This window comes from Trematomus bernacchii, unplaced genomic scaffold (genome assembly GCF_902827165.1).
Source record: "Trematomus bernacchii unplaced genomic scaffold, fTreBer1.1, whole genome shotgun sequence".
Lineage (NCBI taxonomy): Eukaryota > Metazoa > Chordata > Actinopteri > Perciformes > Nototheniidae > Trematomus > Trematomus bernacchii.
Genome location: NW_022988171.1, coordinates 1 through 23110, shown reverse-complemented (window position 1 = coordinate 23110; position 23110 = coordinate 1). Strand labels below are relative to the sequence as shown.

Below are 23110 nucleotides of genomic sequence, written 5' to 3'. Positions count from 1 at the left end.
CCTCATCACTCCACCGCTCCGATTATTTATTTAGTGTTGCTATAATAACTGCTTTCACAAAAGTAATCTCTTCGGGTGCACTGCCCGAAGCGAGCAAATACAATGGCTGCTTACAAAAACAAATTCAGAGTGAAACGGGCGTGGTTTGCATTCCGTACAGCCAATCAGACGTATGAACTACTACTGAAAAGCGGGTCAGATGAACTAATTTGAACTACTTTAGTTCCTGGGGCTTTTTGGTGTGAACGCAAATATATCGTAGTTCTGATGAACTATTGTGGGAAAAGTACTCCGGTGTGAACGCGCCTAAGGATGCATACCTCCACTTAACCATCATCCCGAAATACAGCAAATTCCTGCGTTTCTCATTCCTGGCTCCACGCACTTTTTGGCTGGAGCAGCACAGAATGGGGATGAGAGTGTTATTTTACCTGGACGACCAGCTGTGGCTGGCTCACTCCAGGGAGGAAGCGGCTTTCCACAGACGATACAGCGTATCTCATCTGTCAAGCCTGGGTTTAATTATCAACTGGAAGAAGAGCTGTCCTCTTCCCTCCCAGGTTATCATTTAACTGGGAGTGGAATTGAACTCAGCCCGCATGACAGCGCGACTCTCACAGCGGAGAGGGGAGAAAGTGACAGCTCTCCTCCGGCGCGTCACACCCCGCAGGGCGGTGACAGCCCTCTCCGTGATGCAGCTGTTAGACATGATGTCAGCTGGTCACGTGGCGATCCCCCTGGGTCTCCTTCACTTGCGGAGACTCCAGAGGTGGTTTATTCGCCTGCGCATCGACCCCGTGCGTCAGAGGAGACGCATGGTGTACATTCCTCCTTCCGTGGGTACTGGAAAAATCTCCACATCTTGTCAGTGGGGGTGCCCCTGGGCAGAGTGACGTCACACACCGCAGTGTTCACAGACGCATCTCTCGCAGGCTGAGGAACGTGCATGTCGCAGGCAGGGGGGGGGACAGTGGCCGGTTCACATGTCTCTCCATATAAGCATTTTTTTCGCCCCGTTGCTGTACAATCAACATGTGTTGATTCGAACAGACAACAAAGCAGCGGCGGCCTACATAAATCGCCAGGGAGGTGTACGATCAGCGCAGCTGCTGAACACACCAGAGCATCCTACACAGCCAAATGGACAGCGTTCCGTTTGGTGTGTAGGGAAAAGCCTGGACCCCGTTACGGGCACCCTGCCTCACGTGCTGTCGTTCCTCCAGCTGTTGCTGGACAGGAATTGGTTTATAGCACGGTCAAAACATATGCTGCTGCCATTTCATCTTGCCACGTAGGTTTTGGGGTCAGCACGGTGTTTAGTCACCCTCTGACAAAACGTTTTCTACGGGGAGTACAGAGACTCAGAGACCCTGTGTCACACGCTTTGGCGCCTCAATGGGATTTGGCTTTAGTGTTACGCGCACTGAGAAAAGCTCCATTTGAACCTTTAGATCAGGTCCCCCTAAAAGTTCTTGTCAGCCAAAGTAGCTCTGCTCTTGGCTCTGACATCAGCTAAAAGGGGTGAGTGATTTGTCTGCTCTCTCTGTGGCTCCGTCATGTCTCCAGATCCAAGAAGATGGCAGCTTAGCTGTTTTGCGCCCTAGCCCGGCTCTTATGCCAAAAATGATCACAGGCTCTTTTTTAGATCGAGAGCGATAACTTTGGATGGGTTTTTTTCCTCCTCCTCACACATCAGAGGAGGAAGCCACATCTCATCTCCTCCGTCCCGTGCGCGCGCTGTCATGCTATACGGCACGCGCGGCTGCGTTGCGCAGTTCCCAGCGTCTGTTTGTGCATTACAGAGAGCGCTCAATAGGGCAGCCTCTGTCTGCTCAACGCCTGTCACACTGGCTGTGTGAGGCTGTGTCACAGGCGTATGTCTCCTCGGGGTTGGATCCCCCGGAGAACATCAAGCGCACGGCACCAGAGGAATTTTCAACCTCTACGGCGTTGCACGGAGGAATGACAGTGGAAGACATTTGCACTGCTGCTTCTTGGTCTTCCTCCTGTTCTTTTATTTGTTTTTATTTGAGGGATGTCTCCCATTCCTCTCTGACACACTCAGTACTGAATGTCCTGTCAGAGTGAGTAATGTCGGGGACACAACTGTGTGCCCTCTCTCCTGCCTGTCGGCACTCAGAGAGCTGCCCTTTTCCCTCTCTTTTCGTTGTAACAAGTGGGACTTTGGTCTCTACTTTTTATAACGACAGGTATTCACCTTCATTCCCTCATGGAGAATATTCATTTTAAATGCTACATTTCCAGGGACTGTGATGCTCCATTACGCATGGTGCAATGGACATGGGTTATTGATTGAGTAGATGTGTTTTTGTTAGGGCTGTCAGTCGATTAAAATAGTTAATCGCAAATTAATCGCACATTTTTTATCTTTTCTAAATGTACATTAGAGGGATATTTTTCAAGTTTTTAATACTCTTATCAACATATGAGTGGACAAATATGCTTTATATGTTTGTTTATTATCATTTGAACAATGACAAATATTCTCATGAATATTAAACACAACAACCTCTGAACATTACAAATATTCGCCTCAATTCAACCTGGAACCTCTCTCATACAATAATACAATACAAAGTGTGTGTGCGTGTGTGTGTGTGTGCGTGCGTGTGTGTGTGTGTGTGTGTGTGTGTGTGTGTGTGTGTGTGTGTGTGTGTGTGTGTGTGTGTGTGTGTGTGTGTGTGTGTGTGTGTGTGAATGTGGAGACACTGGCCCGTTCTCATTTCATCAAATGTCCCTCCTCGACTCCCCTCCTTGACTCCTATCCTCGAGACTTAGTCCCGCCCACAGGAGATGCGAGCGGAGGAGCCGAGGAGGGGAGCCGAGGAGAGAGGAGGGGAAGCAGCAGGCGGTTAGAGAAATGAGAACTCCTCTCCTCTGAGCGGTCATTTTAAAGAGACGTCCATTAATGATGATAGGAGGCACAGCAGCCCTCTGTCTGATGGACAGATGTGTTCATGACCACTTATATATTTACTTTGAATTCATTCACAGTGCGGTATAATGAGACAATAACAGGCTACAGATGCGGACATACACACAGACACACAGACACACACACACACACACACACATATATGTATATATTTATATAAATATATACAATTTCAGAATCAAACAGAGCACTCTCATAATAACGTAACACTATCAGAGACTGGATATATCCCCCCCCCCCCCCCCCCCCTCTCTGGTCGCTACAATGAGGGAAATAAATGACGGGCCAAAAGTTTTATTTACAAGTATTACAAGTAAGCAGAGGACACCAAACCAACTGAGACCTGTCTGTCCGCTGCATCTACGCACACACTGTACCACACACACCTACACCACACACACGCACCTACAGCTCCTAAAGCATATAATCAGGCTACAGCCGTTGTGTATTTTATTATGTGAAGCACTAAATGGTTTTAGAAAAATATCGACTTTGTTTGTAGATATCTACTAAACTAAAGCAAATAAAGAGAGTCGGCCTGTTATACTGAGTGATATAAATTATACACACTGCTCTGCTTTCTGCACGGACCTCACAGCTGTTCTCACTGTAAACATCGCGTCGCAATGAAAGCAGTTAATAAAATAATATCCAGGGGATGCATGCAGAGCTGTCATTGGCTGAGATAAGTCCGGCCGTGCGTCTCGACTCTTTGAAACATCACTGTTGCCGGAAATGCATCCACGAAGGAGCCGTGGAGGACCGTGGAGGACCCATCAGTGTATCCTCGGTTATAGCTCCTCCAGAGAGCCTCCTCGACGCTCGATGCTCGGTCCTCGATGTGCATTTCGAGAAATGAGATGTCCTTCAACATGGCGCGCTAAAATTCATTTCCGGGTCACTACCGGAGGACCGAGGAGTCGAGGAGTCGAGGAGGGACATTTGATGAAATGAGAACGGGCCACTGTGATGGATCGTTGGAGCTATGTGCAGCTCAAGGCATATATGCTCGAATGGGAGCTGCCTGGACACTGCAATCATGTTGCGCGCACTATACGTGCTGAGTATGCAGACTTTTCGTACAATGTCCCACTGTCTGGTTACCTGCATAAAGTGAAGTGCTCGGCGCAGTTGTCGGCGAAATGTCGCTCCTCTGTTTTCTTTGAAACAGCTCCTTATATCCGTTAGCGCAGCTAGCTAGCACCAGATGCTAACAACAACAACAACAACACGTAAGGTGTGCCTCGCTCGCGCCACACATACACACACCCTCCCGGTCCTCCCGATGGCCAGTCCGGGCCTGCCGGTGAGCGTGGAAGTGTGGTCTGCCACAAGCGGGCGGCAGGAGCATCAGCTTGTAGATGGTATTTTAAACTCGATGCTATCTGAACAACGGGGCGGCCGAGGACAAAAAATACACATGCGTTAATCGCGTTAAAATAATTAGTGGCGTTAATTTTTTTTGCGTTAGCGCGTTATTAACGCGTTAACTTGACAGCCCTAATAGATATATATATATATATGTAAACATTTTCAACCTCTACGGCTTTGCACGGAGGAATGACAGTGGAAGACATTTTCATTGCTGCGTCTTGGTCTTCCCCCTGTTCTTTTATTGGTTTTCATTTGAGGGATGTCTCCCATTCCTCTCTGACACACTCAGTACTGAATGTCCTGTCAGAGTGAGTAATGTCGGGGACACAACTGTGTGCCCTCTCTCCTGCCGGTCGGCACTCAGAGAGCTGCCCTTTTCCCTCTTTTTTCGTTGTAACAAGTGGGACTTTGGTCTCTACTTTTTATAACGACAGGTATTCACCTTCATTCCCTCATGGAGAATATTCATTTTAAATGCTACATTTCCAGGGACTGTGATGCTCCATTACGCATGGCGCAATGGACATGGGTTATTGATTGAGTAGATGTGTTTTTGTACTTCTGGTAACGGACGGACCAGTGGGGCGTGGACTACATCCTGCTTCGCCCTTAACCCAATAGCGATAGCCTTAGAGGGCGAAGCCTTATACGAAATAGAACTGGGGTTACGTACTGTAACCCAGCTTCTATGAGTATAGGCGCAGCCCTCTAAGGTTCGGGCCCCACTGGCTCCGTGAATAGCTGAAAAAAAGCTGTTTGTGTGGGAGCAGATGGTCGGGCCTACTTCCTATTTATACGGAAGTGAGGCCGTAGGTGGGGCCCACGTCATAGGTGGGCGTGGATTAAGTCTGTCAGTGCTGCACACGTGCAGTGGGATTACCCAGGTAACCAGGTAGGCCTATGTTTTTATTATTTATGTTCTATATCGCTAAGTGTGTGATTACACATGTTACGTATTATATATATAATATTTATTATAGGCTACTGTATTGGTGCCGGTGCGTTAAGACCACCTCTAGTGTCGGATTTTGGAAAATGGATTTTGAGTTTTGTCATGGCAGGGACTTTACTTCCTCTTGACACCGTCGGTTATTTACAAAAAAACACCTACATATACTTGTTATTGTGCTTCTGTCTTTCTGTGTCTTTCCATCTGCTCCGTAAACTCCTATTAAACATCCATGGTAAACTCCCTCAACGCGCCGTTCGCTCTCTTTTCTTGATCGCCCTCTCACAGGAGAACACTTCACTGTCCCGCTGCATTGTAGGATTTCTGCCATGTTACATTACATTACGTTACATTTAGCTGACGCTTTTATCCAAAGCGACTTACAATTACCAATTACAGGGACATTCTCCCTGGAGTAACTGAGGGCTAAGTGCCTTACTCAAGGGCACACTAATGGTGGTGTTCCTGGAGGGATTTGAACTCACAACCTTCCGATCTTCAGCCCACTATCCATTAGACCACCAATACCCCCATGTCTCTACCACTTTAATTTGACCATCTCTGTTATGAAGTTATGGAATACTAAATAAATAAGTAATTAGATACCTTACCGTTACTGCGCTCATAAAGAATGATAAGAATAAGAATAATGCGTATTGAACTGGTTTCATTAATTAGTGAGTTTATTTAAGGTAATTAGTTAGAGGCCCTATTTTATCAGTATGTCTGCACAGCAGTTACAAAGGTCAAACTACATTGAATTGTCCCCATTCTTTCTTTAATAGTTAGTAACATTGATGATGATGTGAATTACTGTGAGGAAAATGTGAAACTCATAAGGACCCAAACGTGAATGAACGTGAAGTGCCTGTGGAAAATGCTGACGTCAGACCAAAAAGAACAATAAGACCTACAGAAAAGGCTTTAGAAGATAAGCTGGCGCAGTTAATTAAAAAAAGGAAAACGAAATTGGGTCAAGTCTCAAGGAAAGAAAATGAGATTGATTCACTCATGATTGATTATGGGAATATCATTGAGATGCAATGTTGTCGTGGAGTTTTTCAAATACTCTCCAAAGAGTTTTCTAACTCACATTACTCAGTGCAAGAAATGCTGTCAGAGCAAGAACAAGAAAGTGATCATGTTGACTGGTATCTCCCAAAAATTGCATATTTCAATGAGTTTCAAGATGTGATGAAGAAATGGTTAGCTAGAGCTGCCTCCTTTGAGCATGTGCCTCCTTCTGACCATGGCTCATATACTGCACTTATGTCAAGTCCACATAAAGCAATATCAGTGGGCATGATAAGCAAAAAAGGTAAAAGTTCTAGTGGCAGCAATACATCTTCAACAGCTTCATCAGTAAGAAGAAAGGCAGAGGCAGAGAGAGCTGTGCTCATATCACGCGCTGCTGCCTTATCACAGAAACACTCACTTGAAAAACAAGAAGCTGACCTGGAAGCAATGAAAGCCAATATCAGAGCTAAAATGGAAAAGCTTGAGCTTCAAACTGATATTGATGCTGCAACAGCCAAAATTAAAACATTGGAAGCTTCTGAGGATGATGACTCTGATCCTGACCCTCGTGTGGGGGAGGAGCAGTATGACACTGGTCAGCCAGCTGAAAGTGATGATTTCCAGGATGAAGAGAACCAAGGAAAACCTGTGGAGATGGATAATAAAAAGAGTTTCATAGACTTCAATTCAATGAACTCAAGTCATGCAGCCCCTATTGGTCATGTCCAAGTATTACAACCAGGGCCCACAACAAGGACAGCAGCATCAGCACAGCAGCATCACTCCATCCAAGTCAGACAAAGCTCTCGGACAGAAAGCAATGACTTTATTCACGTAATGCAGCGACAAAACGAAATCACTGAAATGCTAATGAAGGAGCAACGCTTAACATTACTTCCATCCAGAGAAATACCCATCTTTAAAGGAGATCCATTGCAGTACCTTTCATTCATCAGAATGTTCGAACATACAATAGAAGATAAAACTGACAATTACAAAGACAGGCTGTTCTTTCTAGAGCAGTATACAGAAGGCCAAGCTAAAGACTTGGTCAAAAGTTGCCAATACATGGATTCAAAAAAGGACTTTTTGGAAGCCAAAAGACTGCTCCAAGAGAACTATAGACATCAACTCTTAATCGCAGCAGCTTGTTTGGACAAAATGTTGAACTGGAATGCCATCAAGAGTGAAGATAGAAAAGCACTGCATTCTTATGCTATCTTTCTTCGTGGATGTTGCAACACAATGAAAGATGTTGAGTTTTTGGATGAAATGAATAGCACATCAAACATGAGAAATGTGATCATGAAACTCCCATTTAAACTTAGGGAAAAGTGGAGAACAACTGCATATGCATATTATGAACACAATAAGACAAGAGCAAAGTTTCCAATATTGGTCGACTTCATTGAAAAGCATGCACGCATTGTATCAGACCCCATGTTTGGAGACATACAGGATGTCATGCCAAAAAGGGATATTAAAGTGTACAAATCACCAGAGGTGGGAGTAAGTCCTACATGTGCAAGTCATGAGCAAGTCTCAAGTCTTGACCTACAAGTATCAAGCAAGTCCCAAGTCACTGTGGTGAGAGTCAAGCAAGTCAAGTCAAGTCATTGCTCAGGTCAAGTCAAGTCAAGTCAAGTCATACAAAATTCTGATGAATAAGCCCAGTTTCCGCATTTAAATCAGTTAAAAGACAGTGGTTATTAAAATGGATTTAACCCACACTATGATCTTCATTACATACACAGTTAATCATTTGAAATCTAATTTAGACCGATGACAATCATATTAGATTCATATTAACCCTAGAACTGCAGACAACTAGGACTCCTAGGACTCAATCAAAAAGTCTGTTAAAAAAGGCAGAATTCCAGGTAAGAAAATCGTATATGGCATTTGCCATTACACATATTTAATTTAAATTTCTGTTAACACTAGAACCGCCAACAGCATCAGCACCTACATAGATATCATTTGAAAATCATTTAATTTGTTCCTCTTCATAATTTCCTTATAAACTAAGTAGGACGATTTAAAACTCAGTTAATTGGGTTAATTTAGAAATTGCTTCAGTTTATCATCATAACAGATCAAAAAGTTCAGATTCATTTTACAATAAATCAAGGAATGATGCACTTCTACAAACAAAAACAACATAATTAAAACATTTAAACAAACTACTAAAAGTAGATGAACTACATTATTCAACAGTTTACAGTAACTCCCTTGGCGGTTCATTTACCGTTTTGTATTCTCTTTGCAATGCTTAATCGATTTGAAACCAAGTCTAACGTAGCTTAAACTTAACGTTAGCTTCCTAGCTAACACAACACATTCACGCACCTTTCTCTGTGTTTTTTTTTGTAGTGACGAATGAAGTTGGATGTTTTGGTGGTCGTGTCACTGATCTTTATGCTGCAGACCCTGCATACCGCTGTTCTCTTCTTATTAGCGTCATCGACAACATAATCCTTGAATCCAAACTTTACTATTTTTGGAGTAACGCTAGCCGCTGCCATGTTAACTGACACCCCTGCCGTCTAGTGGGTTTCCAGGTTTGCGCGCACGGCGCTATAATCACCCAATCACGTTTTTCGAAAAAACCAAACGTAATATCTCACTACAAAAACAAACGCAAATATTTAATTTTAAACAGTCAAGTCCTTTCAAGTCATCTGTCTCAAGCTTAAGTCAAGTCTCAAGTCATGAATACCAAGTCAAAGTCAAGTCAAGTCTTTTATCAATGTTAGTCAAGCAAGTCTCAAGTCCAAAAATATGCGACTCGAGTCTGACTCGAGTCAAGTCATGTGACTCGAGTCCCCACCTCTGCAAATCACCCAGCAATAAGCCTGCTCATGGTTATAAGGGAAGTAGTTTTATTACTGTGACAAGCCCAGGAGTCAATGAAGAGCAAAAACCTTTCCAAAACATCAAATCAGACCATAAAGGCATTACTGTTCAGAAGCGCTGTGTATTTTGTGCAGGAGAACACACCTCTGAAACATGTAAGATGAACAAAAAATCTCACAATGAAAAGATTGACTGCTTAAAAGCACAAGGAATATGCTTTGGCCGTTTAACGAAAGGACATCGAAGCAAAGACTGTCAGAAAATAATGAAATGTGAAGTTTGTTCAATGAAACATCCAACAATATTGCACATCTACAAGAAAAGGATTGAACAAAAAGACAACTCTGATAAATACAGCCACGCAGCTTCTGTAAGCAGTGCATTAGTCTCTTTAAATGGCAGAAACCACACTGGGGCCGGTGGTCAACAAACCCTACCAATTATCCCAGTTCAAATAAAGTTGTCAAACTCGAACCAGACTGTGCAGACTTACGCATTTATGGATCAGGGAAGCACTGCAAGTTTTTGTAATGAAGCCCTTCAACAAGATTTGCATGCCAAAGCCAAGAGAACAAAAATCCTCATAAAAACAATGGGTCAGGAGAAAATGATTGACACTTCCTTTGTCAAAGGTCTTGAAGTGAGTTGCATCGAAGGCAATGATTTTTATCAGCTGCCTAAAGTCTACACACAAGAGGAAATTCCTGCTGGAAAAGAGCACATTCCCACTCAAGAGACCATAAATAAATGGAAATATCTAAGAGAAATTAAGTTGCCTGAACTGGATTGTGAAATCGGGTTGCTTATAGGAACAAATGCACCAAAGCTAATGGAGCCGTGGAAAATAATAAACAGTCAAAATGGAGGACCCTTTGCTGTTAAGACAGTCCTAGGTTGGGTTGTGAATGGACTGAATCAGGAAACCACTGAATCTGAGAATACTTCATGTGCTGTTGTTAATCGGATATCAGTGACAGATTTAGGTGAGCTGCTGATGCAGCAATACAATCATGACTTTCCAGAAAAAGGTTGTGATGAGAAGAAAGAGATGTCAGTTGAAGACAAACAATTTTTAAAGATCATGTCAGATTCAGCTCAAATCAAAGATGGACATTATCAGCTTGAACTTCCATTTAAACAGAAGAATATCATGATGCCAAACAATCGCAAACTTGCAGAGCAGAGAGCAGAATCATTAAAAAGGAAATTCAAAAGGAACAAAGTTTTCCATGATGAATATAAAACATTCTTGGAGGCTGTGATAGCAAAAGGTCACGCTCAGCTACTGCCCCAAGAGCAGCTCAAACCTGAAAGTGGAAAGGTGTGGTACATACCACATCATGGGGTTCATCACCCAAAGAAGGGCAAGATTTGTGTAGTGTTCGATTGTTCTGCATCTTATCAAGGATATTCATTAAATGACAAGCTTATTCAGGGTCCCAATCTTACCAACACGCAACTTGGTGTGCTCATTTGATTCAGACAAGAACAGATAGCTTTCATGCTGATGTCGAGGGGATGTATCATCAGGTCAAGGTGGCTCCTGCCGATCAAGATTATCTTCGCTTTCTTTGGTGGCCAGGAGGAGATGTCAGTTTACCTCTCGCTGAGTACAGGATGACAGTACATCTATTTGGTGCCACTTCATCAGCAAGTTGTGGAACCTATGCTGTCACTAAAACCGCTGAAGACAACAAAGATGATTTCTCTGCAGAAGCTGTTGACACTGTCGGAAGAAATGTCTATGTTGATGACTGCTTAAAATCTGTCGCTTCTGCTGATCAAGCTGTGAAGTTATGTGAAGAACTCAAGGATCTTTGTGCAAAGGGAGGATTTAATCTGACAAAGTGGACAAGCAACAGTAAAACTGTGCTGGCCTCCATCCTAAAGAGTGAAAAACCCAAAGAGGTAAAAAACCAGGACTTAGAGACCCAAGACAATCTTCCAATAGAAAGAGCCCTAGGGATACAGTGGCATGTGGAGGAAGATGTTTTCAGGTTTCAAGTCTGCTTAAAATCTCAACCAGCCACAAGGAGAGGCATCCTTTCAACAGTCTGCTCTGTGTATGACCCACTTGGATTTCTTTCACTGCAAAGCATGTCCTACAAGAGTTGTGCAAACTCAATTGTGGGTGGGACGAAGAAATCCCGGAGGCTCTCAAGAAACAGTGGCAAAGATGGCTCATGGGATTAAAGCAGATAGAAAGCTTCAAGATTGATCGATCTATCAAACCAAAGAATTATGGACACATTAAATCTGCACAATTGCACCATTTCAGTGATGCAAGCGAGATTGGATACGGTGTTGTCACCTACCTTAAGATGACAAATGAAGATGAAGACGTTCACATATCCGTCACATAGAACAAGCCCTCCAGCAAAAGGATGTGAAGTGGACTTTCAATCCTCCTTACGGAGCACATCATGGCGGAGTATGGGAAAGACTAATCCGGCTTGTAAAGAAAATTCTGCTATCCATCACAAAACAACAAACACTTGATGACGAAAGCCTTTCAACAGTTCTGTGTGAAGTTGAAGGAATTCTCAACAGCCGACCAATAACTACAGTGTCAAATGATCCAAATGACTTGGAACCTCTCACACCAAACCATTTGCTGCAGCTCAAGGTCAAACCTTCGTTGCCACCAGGCTTATTCGATCAGCAAGATACATACTCAAGACGCCGCTGGTGACAAGTGCAGTACATAGCAAATTTGTTTTGGACCAGATGGATCAAATAATACCTACCACTTTTGTAAGAAAGACAGCAATGGAATCGCATTAAAAGGAACTTCAAACCTGGAGACATCGTAATAATCATGGATTCAAATACACCTCGTGGATCCTGGTTAATGGCAAGAGTTATGGAGACGCGTCCTGGATCTGGAGGACTGATTCGGAGTGTTCTTCTTAAGACAAAAACCAACACGCTGGAAAGACCAATAAGCAAAATATGCCTACTGGTGCCTGCCTTAGAATAAGGAAATAACTGAAGATGGACAATTAAGACACCCTGTCTATCTCAAATAGAATATGAAAACTGACTTTGTCTGGCTCTTTTTGAATTTTTGTTTATTGTTATTAAAGATGCCCATAACAATAGGGGCCGGTATGTTAGAGCCAGTATTTTGATTTGATAAGAAAGGCCACCTAATTGTGACGTCTGTAGTCAACGCACTATAAAGGACTACAATTCCCACGGCGCCTGTGCTAAAGCCACATTTATGGGCAACCTGTTGAGAGACGCCGTTGAGGAAGTTGTTAACCGTACACGTACACGTACACGTACATACAAATCGTACAATTACCCTTTAAGTTATGAAGTTATAAGCATTATCAAGAAAGAAAGAATACCTAAGTTGTTTGTTATTTTATTTGAGTTTGGCCTATTTCTTTTGAATATTGTAAAGGCCTATTGTCTTTGTTGCATGTGCAAAAGTTTGTTATTTTATTTTGAGCAAACACATCGCAACATCATCTAAACCATCGGAGGCCAATCAACACTTCAAACTGTGAGTAATTTAAAGGAAAGAAACGAGTTAGAACTGTCTGTTTAAGGCATCTAGTGGCTTGATGGAAAGACAAGGAAGGAAGCCACGACAGGTTCACTAATGGAGACCACTTGCTAGAGGGTATCAGATGTAGATGTGAGGGTACCTGCAGTCTGTGTTCTTATAAACATGTGTTCTGTTGTTCATCATCAACTCATGTTGGAACTGAGTCCAGTTTGAATCTCTGAAATATTGTTTCATCTCTTTGATGGTGTGTCTTTGACCTCTGTTTGATCTTCTGTCCTCTGCAGACTCTGTCAGGCTGCTGGGGGGGACTGGTCTGTGCTCAGGCAGACTGGAGGTGAAGTCTGACCAGTCTAACCAGTCCTGGTCCTCAGTGTGTGAGGCTGACTTTGACCAGCAGGATGCTCAGGTGGTCTGCCGGCAGCTGGGCTGTGGGGCTCCTTCAGTCCTCCAGGGGGCGCTCTATGGAGAAGGGGAGGCTCCAATGTGGACCAAAGAGTTCCAGTGTGGAGGCCATGAGTCTGCTCTCCTGGACTGTAGCTCAGCCTCAGAGAGAAACACCTGCTCACCTGGCACATCTGTTAGCCTCACCTGCTCAGGTAGAGAGGAGCTCTGATCGGTTCATTCTGTTATCATCAAACTCACTTTATTCTCTCTCTGATCACTCTCTTGTTTCTCTTCAGAGCCCGGTGGTGTTCAGCTGGTGGGAGGAGAGAGTCGCTGTGCAGGAGAACTGGAGGTGGAACATGAGGGAGAATGGAGACCAGTGGAGGGCTTTCTCTCTCGCTGGAACCTGAAGACAGCAGCTGTTCTCTGCAGAGAGCTCGACTGTGGCTCTGCTGTTTCTGTGGGACGGAGAAAGGAGTCCTCAAGGAGACCTGTGTGGAGGATCGACTCTGACTGTGTTCAGTCTGGATCTGCTCTGAGGGAGTGTGCAGCATCATATTCCTCTCTCTACTTCCTGAATCTCACCTGCTCAGGTAAGCCCATCAGTGACATTGTTTATGACATCATGTCCTCTGTCTCTTTGTTAGTCAGTCTCTCTCTCTCTGACAAAGAGACAATCCCTCTCTGCTACCTGGACTGTCACAGACTGAAAGCTCTTTGTAATGTCTTCAAAGCGGTGTCTTCAGACTGAGAGGAGGTTTTCACAGAGACTGTTGTTATTGTTGCTGCTGGGGCAGCTCTCTCTCTCTCTCTCTCTCTCTCTCTCTCTCTCTCTCTCTCTCTCTCTCTCTCTCTCTCTCTCTCTCTCTCTCTCTCTCTCTCTCTCTCTCTCTCTCTCTCTCTCTCTCTCTCTCTCTCTCTCTCTCTTCTCTCTTTCTCTCTCTCTCTCTCTCTCTCTCTTTATTGGAATGAAAGTTAAACGAAACAATGTTGCCAAAGCATCAAAATACAAAATAATTAACAACATAAACATACATTTCAAATGTTTACATATTATTGATATATATATATATATATATGGCTGTCAAGGTTTTTTTTTTTTTGCGTTAACGCGTTAATAAATGTAACGCCACTAATTATTTTAACGCGATTAACGCATGTGTATTTTTTGTCCTCGGCCGCCCCGTAGTTTCAGAGCGCATCGAGTTTAAAATACCATCTACAAGCTGATGCTGACAGCCCCGCTCCTGCCGCCCGCTTGTGGCAGACCACACTTCCACGCTCACCGGCAGGCCCGGACTGGCCATCGGGAGGACCGGGAGGGTGTGTGTATGTGTGGCGCGAGCGAGGCACACCTTAAGGCCCCTACACACCAGGCCGATATCGGCCGTCTTGCGTTGTTGGGCGAAAACGGGTTCCTTGTCGCCCAAAGTCAATTTGGTGTGTCCCGAACCCTCGGCCGTGACACGCCTTATTTGGCCTTTCACGGTCGACACCCGGCCGATTCAACATGTTGAATCGGCCGGGTGTCGGAAACAAGCTATCGGGCCAAGAAACCACTCTGATCAGCTGTTCAGCTTGCAAATGAGAAGCGAAACGGAAGTGAGGGACGTAAACAAACGATTTAAGGCACAGGACAGCAGCTAAACACCAGCAGGTGATACTTAAAGACATCAAACATAGCGCTTAAATGTCCTCTCTTACCTCCCACACATAGCAGGGACATCTCTGATATCGGCGGGAGCGTCCCCGGCTGTCCTCTGCTGAGAGCTCCGTGATTTGTTTGGTCAAGTCCGGTTTTTCATCTCATCGTAAATTTAGCAAGAAGTGGCCATTATTACATTGCTGACTCAATAAACTACACACCCGCCAGAACACTGCGATCATCAGATGCAGGTCTATTAACTGTGATTTTATAGTATGTCTGCACTTTATGTGCTCATTTCATCATTCATGTATTTTTATATTCTAAAACATGTTTTCGATGGACGAGAGTGAAAATGGAACGCAGACGCTATTTGTTTGTTTATATCAGTCTGTTCTTCTTCTCTGTCTTCCGGTTGTTGCCTATTTTGAATGACGAATACACACTACCACCGCCTGCTGATAAGGACACTTATTGCCACTCACGCATGCGCAGTTCGTACGTGCTCGGCTGAAGTAAAGCGGTGTATTTCAGTGCGACACACGGCCAAGTCGCAGGAGAACTCGTCGATGGATCTGTCGGTGTCGGATGTCGGCGAGTTCTCTGGTGACTGCCTGGTGTGTCAGGGCCTTTACGTGTTGTTGTTGTTAGCATCTGGTGCTAGCTAGCTGCGCTAACGAATATAAGGAGCTGTTTCAATGAAAACAGAGGAGCGACATTTCGCCGACAACTGAGCCGAGCACTTTATGCAGGTAGCCAGACAGTGGGACATTGTACGAAAAGTCAGCACACTCAACATGATTGCAGCGTCCAGGCAGCTCCCATTCGAGCATATAGCCTTGAGCTGCACATAGCTCCAACGATCCATCACAGTGTCCACACACACACACACACACACACACACACACACACACACACACACACACACACACACACACACACACACACACACACACTTTGTATTGTATTATTGTATGAGAGAGTTTCTGTTACGGTTTTGAATTTATGTTTTAATTTTCCACCTTTGTTTTGAAATGTTTTCCTCCTTGTGTCTTGTCTGATCCTTCTTCCTGTGTTTGCCTTCCTGTCGTTAGTTTCCCTGGTGTGTCTGATTGTCTGATTGTGTTCACCTGTTGCCCTTGTGTTTCTGCCTCCCTTACCCCAGCTGTGTCTTGTCTTGTGATTACTAGTGATGGCGAGATGAAGCCTTATGAAGCTTTGAAGCTTTCCAGCCAATTGGTTCGCAAAAGGGTTCATCTCATGAGGCTTCATCATGGGCTTCATTTGAACACAAACCCCCCTGTTGGTCAAAGTGTGTAAAACAAGCAGATTTGACATCTCAATAGTGTACTATATCTCATACCGAGTTCCCAATGAGTAAAGCCTTAGAATAACTCTTAACAACGAACATACAATTATATTTTCATGTTAACAATATTGTTTTTATTCCAGTTGAATGATTGTGATTGAAAAGCCTAAGGAGGCTGGTAAACATTGCAAAGAGGGATTTGTATTCCTTAATAATATTCATAAACGTAACCATGTTGTAGCCTGAGAAAGGCTAAACCATATCAAAGAATACATTTATTAACTACATTATCTCATTTAGCTGTAGCTTTTATAAACAACAAAAAAGACGTATTGTTCAGTCGTTGAACCAGGGACCCTGGGGTCGTGAGTCAATTGCTTTCCAGCTGAGCCACAGCCCGCACACTGAATCTCCTTGAAAACACTCCATCGTATTTATTCCTGTATTTATTCATGTTCCTACATTTATTTATGCTTGTATCTATTTATACTTATGACATGTTCCGACCTCTATATAAGTGAGGGTCTGAGCTCTTTTAATTCCATCGTGTCACCACCGGGCCCGGGTACATGAGGGGTAATATGGTTCTTATTATACATCCATGGGTATTATGAGCGTTGTGGTTCAACGGTTCAACCGATCTGAATCGCTTTCTGAAGCAGTCACGTGGTATCGACAGGCAGCGAGGCTTCGTTTGTCATCGATGACGTCACTGGCCCAAAACGATACAAGCCTCGATACATGCTTCACAAAGAGCTTCGGGGATTACTCGACACATGCTCCGAAGCCTCGGCGCAATACATAACATCACTAGTGATTACTCCTCTCTGTATTTAGTCTTGTCTTCCCCTGTGTGCCTTGTCGGTTCATTGTCTCTCCTGTCTCCCTCCATGTTGGTCACGGTCAGTTTTTGTGCTACCTATGTGTTTCATGCCATGTTTTTGTTCAGCTTTTAAAATAAAGCTCGCTTTTTGTTTCTAGACCTTTTTACCTTTTTTGTAGTCTGCATTTGGGTCCTACCCTTTCCACGCAACCTAACAGAATGAACCGACCAATTATGGACCCAGCGGATTATGATTTTGATTTTGATTTTGATTTGCTCTCTCTGGATTACTCCCTTCGATGTCTTTACTGTATGCTGAGTGGAGTAGAACCTCGACTAGAAGGGAGAAAGAGGCTGTCCTCAAAAAAGCACAAATGGAGGTGGATAACGTGCCATGGCTGAGGAGCTCGTTGCCTGAATTTCTCAGAGTTTTTTCGCGTAGCCCTGAGTGCCAGTCTCCATTCTCTGACCCTTTTTTGGGATCCCGCCTGGCGTTTGGAGGTCCACGGAGCCTCCAAAAGACCTCAAAGAAACGCAAGGTCAGGAAGCCAGCTCGTAATCCAGTACCGGCTCACACAGCCATGGATCCGTGCACCAGTACCGGCCCACACAGCCATGCTTCCGTGCTCCATTACCTGGCTCACACAGCCAGGGTCCAGGCTTCTGTTCCGTGCCCAGCAGCCATGGCCAGAACCGGACCTTACAGTCATGTTTCCGTGCTCCAGTGCCGGCCCACACAGTCATGGTACCGTTCTCCAGTACCATCCCACACAGCCATGGTTCCGTGTTCCGGTTCCATGCCCAGCAGCCATGGTGCCTGCTCCAGTACCGGCCCACACAGCCATGGTTCCGGCTCCAGGAACCGGCCCACACAGCCATGGTTCCAGCCTCAGTCCTGGCCCCAGCAGCCATGGTTCCGGCCCCAGTTCCGGCCCCAGCAGCCATGGTTCCGGCTCCAGTTTCGGCTCCAGTACTGGCTCCCCGGCCGACGCCAGCCCACCGTGTTATGTCAGTGGTTCGGCCCACTCCAGCCCCTCGTGTCCTGTCGGTGGTCCGGCCCACTCCAGCTCCCCGTGTCCTGTCGACGTACCGGCCGACTTCAGCACCTCGTCTCCTGTTGGCTCTCCAGCCGACGCCAGCTCCCCGTGTCCTGTCGGCGTTCCGGCCGACTCCAGCTCCCCGTGTCCTGTCGGCGTACAACGCGACACAAGTCCCCTCTCAAGTCCCATCTCGAGTCCCTTCTCGAGTCCCCTCTCGAGTCCCCTCTCGAGTCTCCTCTCGAGTTCCCTCTCAAGTCCCCTTTCCAGTCACCTCTCGAGTCCCCTCTCAAGTCCCTACCCTATGTCCTGTGCCGTTGGAGGTCCCGCCGACTACTGTTCTGCTGGGGGTCCTGCCAACCCTATGTCCTGTCCCGTTGGGAGTCCCGCCGACTACTCTTCTGCCGGGGGTCCTGCCAACCCTATGTCCTGTGCCGTTGGAGGTTCCGCCGACTACTGTTCTGCCGGGGGTCCTGCCAACCCTATGTCCTGTCCCGTTGGGAGTCCCGCCGACTACTCTTCTGCCGGGGGTCCTGCCAACCCTATGTCCTGTCCCGTTGGGAGTCCCGCCGACTACTCTTCTGCCGGGGGTCCTGCCAACCCTATGTCCTGTGCCGTTGGAGGTTCCGCCGACTACTGTTCTGCCGGGGGTCCTGCCAACTCCACATCCAGTATCGTTGGGGGTCCTGCCAACCCCATGTCCTGTCCCGTTGGGGGTCCCGCCAACTACTGCTCCGCTGGATTTCCTGCCAACACCAGATCCTGTCCTGTTGGGGGTTCCGCCGACAGCTGCTCCGCCGGGTTTCCTGCCAACACCAGATCCTGTCCTGTTGGGGGTTCCGCCGACACGTGCTACGCCGGGGGTCCTGCCAGCTCCATGTTCTGTTCCGTTGGGGGTCCAGCCGACACCTGTCCTGCCGGGGGTCCTGCCAACTCTGTGTCCTGTCCTGTTGGAGGTCCCGCCGACACCTGTTCTCCCGGGGGTCCTGCCAACTCTGTATCCTGTCCTGTTGGGGGTCCCGCCGACACTTGTTCCGCCGGGGGCCCTGCCAACTCTGTGTCCTGTCCTGTTGGAGGTCCCGCCGACACCTGTTCCACCGGGGGTCCTGCCAACTCTGTGTCCTGTTCCGTTGGGGGTCTAGTCGACACCAGCCCATGTCATGTCCAGGATCCGCATGGCACTTTCCAAAGAGGACCGTGTTGATCTCCTGGGAGCCCCCGTGTTTACGGAAGGGCTCTTTGGATCGATCTCCTTGCTCACGGGATAAGGAGTAATCGCAGCGTGGCTGCTTCTTGCCCATCCCCAGAGGAAGAAACACTGTCATACACTCCCCGCCTCTGCTGTAAACCCCAGTATAGGGAGCCAGCAGGTGGGTATGTGCACGTGAATGGGATAAACCGAGTGCTGTCAAAGCACTGTGCGGGTTCAAGAGACGCTATTGCCGGCGTGTTGTTGTCAGAAAACACACCTTGCCTGGTATAATAGCTCCGATTAATGCATTTCACCGTTGAATGGGAAATACAGCGTTAATACGTGGGGAGAGTGAGGCGAGAACGTCTGGCAGTCATTCTGGTGGCACCGGATCGCGTCGGGGCTCCGTGGTACTCAGAAATGACACAGATGAAGGTGGGCCAGCCCTGGGCGATCCCCCAGTTCTGGGGGGCGATGTCTCAAGAGGCAGGTGCAATCGGGGCGTTACCCACTCTGGGCCGTCCTCTTCAGGCTTGGCTCCTGAGAGGGACAGGCTGAGACAGGGTGGATTGTCTGACAGCGTTATTCAGTCTATCCAGGCAGCTAGAGCAGAATCCACCACAGCCTGTTACAGGCCAAGGTGGCTGAGATTCCAGCATTGGTGTGAGTAGCGGGGAATAGAGCCCCTATCTTGTGAGTTGGGCTCTATTTTATCCTTCTTTCAGTTACTGGTGGACAGAGGGCTTGCTCATTCCACAGTGAAAGTGTATGCAGCAGCCATCTCGTCCTGTCATGAGGGATTCAACGGCAGGTCAGCCTTCTCTCATCCACTGATGTTGCGGTTTTTACAGGGGGTAAATCAGCAATTTGATATGTTCAAATGTCTACTGTGAAGGATATCATAAAGCCTTAATGCAATCGAATGTAAAACAAAAAAGTTATGATTGATGAAAGTAGTAAATCGGTCAGATTTGACCCGAAGACAACAGGAGGGTTAAGAGATGGGTGATGTCATTTGTGTACTTAATTATAACTAAGTACTTTGACTGTACTTACAGTAAACAGAATTCTAGGGTATCATGAGTACTTTCTGCTGTTTTATACTATATGTTAGTTTGTCTGAACACCTTGTTTCTCTTGTGCATTAAGAACACTTGTGTTAGGCCATGATGCAGACATCTGATTGGCTACAGAAACTCCCATCTTGAAAAAATGCATTTATGAATCTTGCGGCCTCAGGGTGTCTCAGAAATCCACTCACAAAAGCGTTTTTTATAGAAATGTAACAACATCAAATATGTTATTGATGCACAACATTTAACACTTTTAAAGTCATATATTTGTGGATTTATATTGCATTTATTTAAAACAGTATCTATTTGTGTGTGGATCAGAAATATATTTGTGAAACTATTTTATATTTTTACAAAATGCTAAGTATTTGTGTTTGCATTGAAACATATTTGTGTGGATGGAGACATGTGTGTCTGCTGCCTCAGGAGTCCCCTGGGACAACCAGTCTGAAAGGACTCCTGCTTCAGCTCCACCTCTCTCTGAGCCTCTGGTTTCCAGCAGCAGGTTCTTTGGGTTCCACCATAACAGCACCAAGACCTCCTGGACACAGCTTTGATCAGCTCAGCCGGGGCTCCTCGAGGCGTCCTTCACCCCGAGAAGCTCCTTCAGAGCAGAGTCCGGCTCCTTTGGCTTTCATCTTTTAGAATTCATTTTCTAATGGGATTTTTATTCTAGGATCAGATTCTATTAGATAGGTGAGAAATAATAAAACCTTTTTTTGAAACATTATGTTGAGTCCCCAGGGACGTGCACAGGTACGGGCTAATGTTGCCCGGGCAGCGGCCCGTTTCCCCTTTTTGGCTGACATGCCCCTCTGGAGAGAGCGAGAGGTTTTCTTTTTCTCTGTTGTGATCGAATCAACATGATAAGCCCACAATTAGTATTGTAGTGTCTCGCTGCGGGAAACACACCAGCTTCATTCTTCTTCTACTACTTCTTTTACTTCTTCTTCTTCTCCTTCTTCTTACATGTAATTGTCCGCGAAATGTTGAATGAAGAACTCGTTTCAGTGTGAACTCATTCCACACAGTATGACCACAAAAGTGTTTTAAACCAGGTAGGCCTACGTTTTTATTATTTATGTTCTATATCGCTAAGTGTGTGATTACACATGTTACGTATTATATATATAATATTTATTATAGGCTTCTGTATTGGTGCCGGTGCGTTAAGACCACCTCTAGTGTCGGATTTTGGAAAATGGATTTTGAGTTTTGTCATGGCAGGGACTTTACTTCCTCTTGACACCGTCGGTTATTTACAAAGAAACAACTACATATACTTGTTATTGTGCTTCTGTCTTTCTGTGTCTTTCCATCTGCTCCGTGAACTCCTATTAAACATCCATGGTAAACTCCCTCAACGCGCCGCTCGCTCTCTTTTCTTGATCGCCCTCTCACAGGAGAACACTTCACTGTCCCGCTGCATTGTAGGATTTCTGCCATGTTACATTACATTTAGCTGACGCTTTTATCCAATGCGACTTACAATTACCAATTACAGGGACATCCTCCCTGGAGTAACTGAGGGCTAAGTGCCTTACTCAAGGGCACACTAGTGGTGGTGTTCCAGGTGGGATTTGAACTCACAACCTTCCGATCTTCAGCCCACCTCACTATCCATTAGACCACCACTACCCCCATGTCTCTACCACTTTAATTTGACCATCTCTGTTATTAAGTTATGGAATACTAAATAAATAAGTAATTAGATACCTTACCGTTACTGTGCTCATCTGCAGAGGAGGATGTTTTGTTGAAGACACAGGGAAAGGGTTCACTAATGGAGACCACTTGCTAGAGGGTATCAGATGTAGATGTGAGGGTACCTGCAGTCTGTGTTCTTATAAACATGTGTTCTGTTGTTCATCATCAACTCATGTTGGAACTGAGTCCAGTTTGAATCTCTGAAATATTGTTTCATCTCTTTGATGGTGTGTCTTTGACCTCTGTTTGATCTTCTGTCCTCTGCAGACTCTGTCAGGCTGCTGGGGGGGACTGGTCTGTGCTCAGGCAGACTGGAGGTGAACTCTGACCAGTCTAACCAGTCTAACCCGTCCTGGTCCTCAGTGTGTGAGGCTGACTTTGACCAGCAGGATGCTCAGGTGGTCTGCCGGCAGCTGGGCTGTGGGTCTCCTTCAGTCCTCCAGGGGGCGCTCTATGGAGAAGGGGAGGCTCCAAAGTGGACCAAAGAGTTCCAGTGTGGAGGCCATGAGTCTGCTCTCCTGGACTGTAGCTCAGCCTCAGAGAGAAACACCTGCTCACCTGGCACAGCTGTTAGCCTCACCTGCTCAGGTAGAGAGGAGCTCTGATTGGTTCATTCTGTTCTCATCAAACTCACTTTATTCTCTCTCTGATCACTCTCTTGTTTCTCTTCAGAGTCTGGTGGTGTTCAGCTGGTGGGAGGAGAGAGTCGCTGCGCAGGAGAACTGGAGGTGGAACATGAGGGAGAATGGAGACCAGTGGAGGGCTTCCCTCCCTGGACCCTGAAGGCAGCAGGAGTTCTCTGCAGAGAGCTCGACTGTGGCTATGCTGTTTCTGTGGGAAAGAGATATGAGTCCTCACAGAGACCTGTGTGGTACATCAGCTCTCGCTGTGTTCAGTCTGGATCTCCTCTGAGGGAGTGTGCAGCATCAGCTTCCTTTCCCTACTTCCTGAATCTCACCTGCTCAGGTAAGCCCATCAGTGACATTGTTTATGACATCATGTCCTCTGTCTCTTTGTTAGTCAGTCTCTCTCTCCCTGACAAAGAGACAATCCCTCTCTGCTACCTGGACTGTCACAGACTGAAAGCTCTTTGTAATGTTTCAAAGCGGTGTCTTCAGACTGTGAGGAGGTTTTCACAGAGACTGTTGTTATTGTTGCTGCTGGGGCAGCTCTCTCTCTCTCTCTCTCTCTCTCTCATCATCATCCGTTCGTCTCTCTCTCCGCTCTCCTCTCTCTCTTCTCTCGGTCTCTTCTTCTCTCTCTCTCTCTCT

General features: G+C 45.9%; 1 protein-coding gene across 1 annotated transcript in view; it reads left to right on the top strand.

Moving 5' to 3' along the window:
* Positions 1-22805, top strand: part of LOC117475948 (antigen WC1.1-like) — a gene marked incomplete at its 3' end in the record, with an annotated part of 31619 nt that extends 8814 nt beyond the window's left edge. The window contains exons 5-8 of the mRNA XM_034122294.1: positions 12954-13265; positions 13350-13646; positions 22107-22427; positions 22512-22805. Of these exons, the coding sequence (XP_033978185.1) occupies positions 12954-13265; positions 13350-13646; positions 22107-22427; positions 22512-22805 (1224 nt within the window). The remainder of the gene's footprint in view (positions 1-12953; positions 13266-13349; positions 13647-22106; positions 22428-22511) is intronic.
* Between the last annotated feature and the right edge of the window lie 305 nt (positions 22806-23110).